This window comes from Cornus florida, unplaced genomic scaffold (assembly GCF_030987335.1).
Source record: "Cornus florida cultivar Cherokee Brave unplaced genomic scaffold, ASM3098733v1 CherokeeBrave_3.0.0_Hap2_Chr04, whole genome shotgun sequence".
Lineage (NCBI taxonomy): Eukaryota > Viridiplantae > Streptophyta > Magnoliopsida > Cornales > Cornaceae > Cornus > Cornus florida.
The window spans coordinates 97,210,238-97,219,109 of NW_026775574.1; the positions used below are offsets into that span (position 1 = coordinate 97,210,238).

General features: G+C 33.9%; 1 protein-coding gene across 1 annotated transcript; it reads left to right on the forward strand.

Annotated features, from left to right (window-relative positions):
• Positions 1-2,981: 2,981 nt before the first annotated feature.
• On the forward strand, positions 2,982-6,436 carry LOC132305444 (tropinone reductase-like 1). The gene is made up of 4 exons (XM_059803087.1): positions 2,982-3,040; positions 4,273-4,359; positions 5,130-5,422; positions 6,030-6,436. The coding sequence occupies exons 1-4, from the start codon at positions 2,982-2,984 to the stop codon at positions 6,434-6,436; spliced, it is 846 nt and encodes a 281-aa protein (XP_059659070.1).
• The last annotated feature ends 2,436 nt before the right edge of the window (positions 6,437-8,872 follow it).

Here is an 8,872-nt window from a genome sequence, read left to right on the forward strand (position 1 = left end):
TTATACAAAGAAACCGAGCATTAGCCAAAGGCACTCAGGATAGGAAAGTCCTCTGCAACTGGAGAAGACCAAGCCCCTCTAACCCCTATTATGTTTTTTCTCCAACCCTTCTCGGATTTGATTTTGTCCTTATATATAAATCTCTTTTTGATCGGGTAGAAGTGGTAAAATGGTTCATCAGAACGGATCTTGCTAACTTTGTAACAGAGGAGAAGATCTATGATATCAAGATCTAGACCTCTGTCACGGATCAAAAGCAACAGAACGGATAATACTCTAAAGAAATTGGGGTTTACCTACAGAGGAGAAAGCCCTAATTTATTAAAAACATAGTTAAAGAAGGGATGCAGAGGGAACCTAATGAGGTTAAGATGAAGATGGGAAAATATAACCTCGCCGGGAAGAAGGCCAACACTAGTTCTAATATCCACCTCTTTAGGGCAATTTCTAATCTGTATATCGTCAGGAAAATGAAGTCTCATGCGAAGAATATCTAGATCTATAGTCATAGTGAGAATGAATGAAGACTTTAAGGGAGAAAAAGAGGTCTTCTGAAAGAGAAAGGCAAACAAAACTAACCTCAGAGAGTGAAAACGTCAAAGAGCACTACAAGGTTGCTGGAAAAAAGAGCTTTTGCAATAAATCGCCGGAGAAGATTTGATTCGGAAGAGATGGATAAGGGTTTGATTAATAGTAAAGAACAATAGAAACGGTAAAGAAGATTGATGGAACATCCCTGAGGCTTATAAAGACAATGTAGGCCCGAAGACCAAGGATTCGGGAAATCGAGGAGTTTTTTTTTGAATCTCAGAGCATCGATTCCCCGAATCCAACCGTTCATTTTACCAAGAGATCTTCTCAAGCCGTTAAGCCATGATTAGCAGCCTCTAATAATTACCCCCTAATTAATTAGGGAGTAATTATGGGGGCAGTTGAGGATATCAGAAGTAATATGGGCCGGATATGATCCGCGGACGTGGCATCGGGTCAAACAATTGAATTCAGCCCATACAGGAGCACCACAAAATGGGCCGAGCTCGGAGGATCCATCGAAGAAGGCCGAGCCCACTGGAAAGAAGGCCCAAAGCTGATAGTCCAGCAGCATTTGTAATTGCCTATAAATAGGCAGTGAAGAGAGTAAAAGAGTGAAGATTATTGTGAAATGTACTGAAATTCTGTCAAAATGGAGGGAGAGATTTTCTTGCATTTACATAGAGGTAGGGGTCTCTAATTCTCACTACCTTGTGCTTTTGTGAGTCATTCTACTATAATTATTGTCAAGCATGATCAATTTGATTTATTTGCCTCTTAAATGACTTGATTTTGTATATAGCATGTGGTTATGTGAAATTGTTGAATTGTATGAAAGATATGCTTGATTATTGGATTCTCTATATGACTGTGTTGATAAAATTATTAGAAATTATTCATGGAAGTTTATGGAAATTCTTTTAGAATTATTGTAAAGTATGCTTAATATATTAATTGTCATACCTAAGTGTTTATTATCTTGCTAAAATAACTATATGGATGCATGCTAAATTGTATAGTAGAAATTTCTTTAATTTCTTGGAAATGGTAAAGCATGTGATTTGCATCCATAGCATTGGGCATGAAAGAAAAAGGGTACAATGATTTGATAATAATGAAAAAGGGAATTTTTTGGGAGAATTTGATGAAACGGTTTTTGAGAAAAACCCGGTCGCCGCGGAGTCACCAAATGGCCGGTGTGTTAATATAACCTAGAGGGAACTAGGGAGATTGCCCTAGCGTGGTTGAGCTATCTGGGCCCCAAATGACGCTGCAGAGGTACCAAAGGTCAGGGACAATAGCCAATCCTTCTCTTATGTCGTTGCGGAGTCACCAAAGGGCGGGTTATATTAACAGTTTGTGAAGTGATGATGTTTTCTGAAAATGGGGAGTGACATGCATAACATTGCATTCATGGCATGAAATTTATTTGTTTTGAACTTAGAATTGATATTGTGTTTTCCCGACTTTGCATGATTCCAAATTCCTATTGTCCTATTCCTTGTTTGGATTCACGGGGACACAAGAGGTGTGTCTTAGGCACCATCTACTGAGCAATTTTGCTCACCCCTTTTATTTAACATTTTTTACAGGAAACGGGAAAGAAGTGGCGGATGACATTCTACCACAGACTTAGTATAGATTAGGAGCTTATTTTGTTATTTTTGTACTTGGGTCTCACTATTTTGTAAGAATTAGCATAATGTATTTTGTATGATGACATGGACATTTGATATTAATCTTGTATTTTGGGACTGTAATTATGATACTTAGATGATATAGGATGTGGTTGTACCACCATGGAATGTATTAGATGTTTATTGTGTTGGGACAGGTTAAAAATGTTTTTAAACAGCTTGTTGTAAAACGATTTTTAGCGGAGGTCATGCCGAATTTTTTTAAAAAAAAAAAATTTGGCATCAGTTAAGGTCGTTACAGATAAGGTGACCAAGTAATTAAATGATAAGATTTGATTAATTCAAAGATTGCACTAAAGATACGATTAACTAATTCCTTCTCTCCCGGAAGGAAATGAAGAACGACAACTTCAACTTTCTATAAAAGTGAGACCAGTCAACATAAAAAGGTACGCCATAAATCCCATCCCAGAGGGAAATCCTTTATCGGATATTCAATCGTCAAGTACAAACTTGATCGACGGACTACACCCGGCCGGCACCACGCCGCTCATCACTTCTCTTATCTTGCAGGAATGGCCATTGGCTCCGGATCGTGCGGATTTTTGCATCAACAGATTTTAATTTGATAGAAAGTGAGATTACTACATCATGATTTGGAGGATTATTCCCCACCACAAATGTAAGTGGTGGGTCTCAATCAATTTTTCTTTTTTTAATTAGCAGTTCTATGAAATATGAAACGTATTAATGCAGTGACATATTATTGATTTCTCTATCCATGAAGAATATGTAGTAATATCCTATAACACAATGGCAATTCCCCCATTGGTTGATGCAAAATCTTGTAATATTGCATCACAGTATAGGTGGTACTACTCAGTATGTTGCACGTTTCAAGCAGAAAAGATAAATCGTCTTAAATTAGGAGGTTAAAAAAAATTAACTCATCTTTCCTTATAGCAGTTTTCACTTCATAAGTGACATTGAATAATTAATTAAAAGTTCTGAATATATTAGCAATTTGAATGTATTCACTTATGAGTTAAATTAGTTTATTGTTGTGCATTTGAATTTTGAAATATTAATACTTCTGAAACAAAAATAATAATAATAATAATAATAAAAGAGGAACCGTGGAACCAAACCGATTTCTTATGATTTGGTTTGGTTGGTTCCTCTGGTCAAATGGTTCGGTTTGGTTCTAGATTTTTCAAAACCGTTAGGAATGGTTTGGTTACAAAAAACTTTCAAACCGGTCCAAACCGAACCGTGTACATTCCTAGTTTTAAGTCATAAGAGTATCTCCAGCAGTCTGTTAAAATATTCTTTTAAGTAAAATATACACCGGCACGTATGATGTATAAATTTTTTTTTATCTCCAGCAGTCTGTTGAGATACACTGTCATGTCATCAATGTGTAAAATTGTACGTTGTGTATTTTATACAATATTTTTACACAGTCACATCAGCATATTTCCCTTCTGCTATCTCTTTCTCATCCCATTAAAGAATCATCACTATATTATTAAGTAGGTTTATAACAGTTATGTGAGGTTCTGGCATGACACGTGGTTAGTTATTATTGGAGGATATATTTTTACACAAAAGATATAAAACAATCACCAGAGCTAAAAATAAATAATCCAAAATTTTTGTGTAAATCTATCCTGACACATCATATTACACAAAAAAAATATACACAACGGTTGAAAATGCTATAACGTACTTTTAAAAAAACAAAAAGAAGGAAAATGCTACAAACATTTTGGCTCAACCAATGAGAGAGGAACTTGGATTCCCTCCTTTATTTATACAACAACTATAACTTTTTGACGTAACTGTTACATTTGTTGAACTAACAATTTATGTGCACCACAAGACAAGGGCATAGGATCTCCACTACAAGAGGGGATCCGGATTCCAAAGATTGAGCTCCGAATTTTGAATGCATATATGAAAAATCACTTATTTTAAACTGTGTTTAATTAATTATAATTTTCAATATAAGTTTAAAATCTCAAAATGTACACAACCAGCAGTTACAAATTATGGCACATTCGATCAGTGCATGTATAGTACTACTAAATTTGTATACGTACAGGTTAGAAGGGAAGGTGGCAATTATTACTGGCGGTGCAAATGGAATCGGAGCAAGCATTGTGCACCTCTTTTGGGAAAATGGTTCCAAGTTTGCAGGGGCGGAAGGAAGGGGGGCTGGCAGGGGCCATGGCCCCCCTAATTTTTTTTGGAATTTTTTTCTAGTATAGGTAAAAATATACTAAAAATAAAATAATATAACATATATGATATAAAATCTATACTTGGCCCACCTAAGGAAAAAAAAAATTATTTTTTTAATTAGCATTTAACAAAAGATAGTTTATATATAATCTAAAAGAACGTGATTTAATTGACGACTATAGAATCCCAACTCAAACATCGTTGTTTCTATAATGTGACTATCTTAAATCCTTCTAACTCAAGCACGATTCTTTTCATAACCTTACTATCCTAAAATTTCATCTCATACATGATTCTTTCCATCACTTTTTTTTTTTCTTTTTATTTATTTTTATTGGAATGCTTTTATAAGAATTCTATAAGAAATTAATTTTTACAAAATCAATGATTTAAAAATCTAAATTCTTATTTTATTAATTTGTTTGTGTTTTTTTTTTCGGCAAATAAAGAGAGTTATTTAATTGAATTTTTTTATAATTTTGGCATAAATCTTATTTGTGTTTGTTTAGAAAGTTTGATAAAAAATTTCTTTAAATAACTAGTTTTTTTTTATTTAAATAAATTGGGAAAAGTTTAGAAAGATATATTTTTGTATGAATATAATAAATAGTAAAAAAAAATTGCTTACATAATATATATATTTTTTTCAAAAGTTCTGGCTTAGTTGTTGTTTATAATTTTGGTCCCCCCAACCTCAAGATCTTGGCCTCGCCCTAGCAAAGTTGTGATTGCAGATGTCCAGGATGAGCTAGGACAAGCCATTTCCGACAAACTTGGTGAAAATGTATGCTTTATTCACTGTGAAGTGTCAAAAGAAGAAGATATCAGCAATCTTGTTGACACCACCATTGCCAAGTATGGACAGCTCGACATAATGCACAACAATGCAGGCATTGTGGACCGCCATTTTGGAAACATTTTGGACACCCCCAAGTCGGATCTAGACCAGGTTCTTTGGGTTAACTTGGTTAGATCATTCTTAGGAGCCAAACATGCTGCCAGGGTCATGGGCGGAGGCAGCATGTGCCCAGGGGGGGCAGCTGCCCCCCATGCCCATGCTACCCCATTATAATTTTTTATTTTTTTATACATAAATTTATAAAAATTGACATAATGCCCCCCCTAAAATTAATAAAACGGCCCCTCTATCCCTGAATCTACTAAAATTTATTGTATTTTATGCATATAATTTGTAAATATTTATAAAAACTCCCTCATAAAATTTATAAATTATCCCCATAAAATTATCTATTTTTAAAAGTGTCTTTAATTCTTTATTCCTTTTCCTTCTTAAACTTCAAATTTCTTTTTGTCATATTAAAAAACTTTTGCATTCTCTTTCTACAATTAAAACCTATTTTTTCCTTCAAAATTCTCTCATATTTTTTTCTTTTTATTTCATTTTCTTCTTAAAAATTTCTCTTTTCTTGCACTCAAGCATAATTTATGTGCAATAACATTCTTTTTCTTTTTTCTATTCTTATTCATTTTTTATTCATGATTCTAATGCACTGTTGTTACCCTTATATTTTTGACCTACTTGAAAAAAAAATATTTTATCAGTGTTAACATGCCCCCTGAACCAAATTCCTGACTCCGCCCCTGGCCGGGTGATGCTACCCCGGGACAAGGGATGCATACTGTTTACAGGCAGTGCTTGTTCATCCATTGCCGGGCTTTCGACTCATGCATATGCAGTCTCAAAGTATGGTGTTTTAGGACTAACAAAGAACTTGGCAGGCGAGCTTGGACAGTATGGCATAAGAGTGAATTGTGTGTCGCCATACGCTGTGATCACCGGCATATGTGATCCAAGTGGTTACGATGCAGCTGAAAGAGTGGCTGCTGTGTATGAGATGGGCAATCTCAATGGTGAAATTCTCAAATGTGAGGATGTTGCAAAGGCTGCACTCTACTTGGCAAGTGAGGACGCCAACTATATAAGTGGTCTCAATCTTGTGATTGATGGAGGCTTCAGTGTTGTCAATCCTACCATGATGAGGGCTTTTGGCTTACTTCAGTGAGTAATATATATATATATATGACAAGAGGGAGAGAGATCTACGTTATGAATTAAATTTAAATTTGAAAGCTATACATAGCTATGTTTAGTCATGAGACTAAATTAACCTCATTATCTCTGTTTTAATTCATTATATATTGTTCGTATTCTACAATGTGTTTACCCTCCTCTGTCTAAATGATCTAATGCCACTAGCTAATGATGCTGCTTGATAATACCTACTGCTTCTGATCTCTAATTGTATGTCTATATTGTTCGACTTTAGTGAAATCTATTTAGATTTTGAAAGATTTGAACATTTCGGGCCGGACCAAGACCAACTAGAATTAATTTTTATTTTTGATTCAATTTTTCATCCAGGTGGGAAAACGATGAACTATTTTATAATATTAATATCATACCACGTGTTTCACCTAAAATAAAATCATAAATCATATTTTTTTTTACTATGTTATGCTGCATGAAATTGATAAAATTAGAGAAAAGTAACTCACAAAATTGAATTAAAATTTTCTCTAATTTTACAAATTTTCTCTAATACCAAGACTACAATTTTATGCAACATGAGATAAAACATTAGTTTGAATACTCAAATGCACATAATTACAAGAAAAATAAAAAAATAAAAAAAAGTTTCTTTATTTTCTCTTCTCCTTTAATGTAAGGGGAAAGTGCATAAAACACCCATGAAATATACTTTTTGTAGTATTTTTACTCCTTATTTGAAAAAGTGTGCAATAAACACCCTAATCTTTTGAAATTGTGCAAAATTACCCCTCTGTGCAATAAACACTCCTAAATTATTGCTGTAATACCCATTTTGCCCTTTTAGTCTTCCCAAAATACCCCTCATTCTCTCTCTAATGCCACTAGCTAAATGATGCTGCTTGATAATACCTACTGCTTCTGATCTCTAATTGTATGTCTATATTGTTCTACTTCAGTGAAATCTATTTAGGTTTTGAAAGATTTGAACATTTCGGGCCAGACCAAGACCAACTAGAATTAATTTTTATTTTTGATTCAATTTTTCATTCAGGTCGAAAAACGATGAACTATTTTATAATATTAATATCATACCACATGTTTCACCTAAAATAAAATCATAAATTATATTTTTTTTCGACTATGTTATGCTGCATGGAATTGATAAAATTAGAGAAAAGTAACTCATAAAATTGAATTAAAATTTTTTCCAATTTCACTAATTTTTTCTAATTCCAAAATTTCAATTTTATGCAACATAAGATAAAACATTAGTTGGAATACTCAAATGCACATAGTTACAAGATAAAAATAAAATTAAAAAAAAAAAGAAAAAAAAGTTCTTTATTTTCTCTTCTCCTTTAATGTAACACCTGTAACTACCAAATTACAAGAGGAAAAAAAGAGAAGTTGTTTTCAGAAACTATTTTAAATTGTATGAATGAGAAAAATATACTGTTGCTAAAACAAAATAAACTAAACTACACACTTCACTTTCACAAGTGTATGTTGCGTGAAAAAAAATTACAGTTCTTGTGGCCTTGGTCATGCCACAAGTGAAAGTTTTGCGACTGCTACTGGGGATAAAAAAATTTAAATGCGGTCGTTTGTATGTAAGGAGATATTTCCTTCCTGGGGTTACTTTTGATGGGCCAAAATGGTAAAAACTACCATCTACGCACGCACCAAATCACTAGTTTCACACTACAAATTCTTCAAGTCAAAAACTTTTGAACCAAGGCTGTGATTCCTCCAACCCTTGTCACTATAAAAGCTTGCTTTAACGTTGTAAATCAATTCTAATTCAAGAGGTCTGGTAATGAATACTTTGGTATGTTGGGAGAATCGAATTCGTGACTTGAATTTGATATCGAAAGAAATTTAATTAAAAACATTAAATTAAATTTCTTCAAATTTCAAATTTAAAATGTTGATTCGATGCTACCAAAACACAATATCATTTTTCTTATCAGTTTACCGAACATTTTCTTTCATCTTCATGATAGTTATATGGTGCTAACTCAAAGTATATTCTACAGATTTGTGATCAAAATCCCATGGCGGATGCCGCAACGACATTCCTCTCTATGCCCCACATTCGAAGGAATTTCAGAGGACAGTTCAATGTGGCATTTAACGCCCCGAGATACTAATGGAAGGATAAAACTCCATTTGAAACACACACCAAAAGCATGAGGGTTGGCATTGTTAGTTTGCTCATATATTGCTGGGCATACGATGCTAAGCTGAGACATTCTTTAACTCATCATCCAACTTTTGCCCTTGTTCTTCGTCGTAGTTTGGTGCTGTTTGGTTCTTTGGCAGTGGTGTCTCTTGCTTCAATTCTCTTTGCAGACTCCATTAGGCTTGTTCTGTACTTGCTTTACATCTTATTTTCAGCAAGCGAACTGCTGAACCGAAGACTTCAAATGCTGTGTAATTGGCTCCGCCA

Bases quoted from the DNA above. Each gene is read 5' to 3' on its own strand.
- LOC132305444 (XM_059803087.1), top strand. From the start codon at position 2,982: ATGGCAATTCCCCCATTGGTTGATGCAAAATCTTGTAATATTGCATCA. The intron at 3,041-4,272 runs GTACTACTCAGT...GTATACGTACAG, and splicing joins ATTGCATCACAGTATAGGTG to GTTAGAAGGGAAGGTGGCAA. The intron at 4,360-5,129 runs GTTTGCAGGGGC...GCCTCGCCCTAG, and splicing joins TTTTGGGAAAATGGTTCCAA to CAAAGTTGTGATTGCAGATG.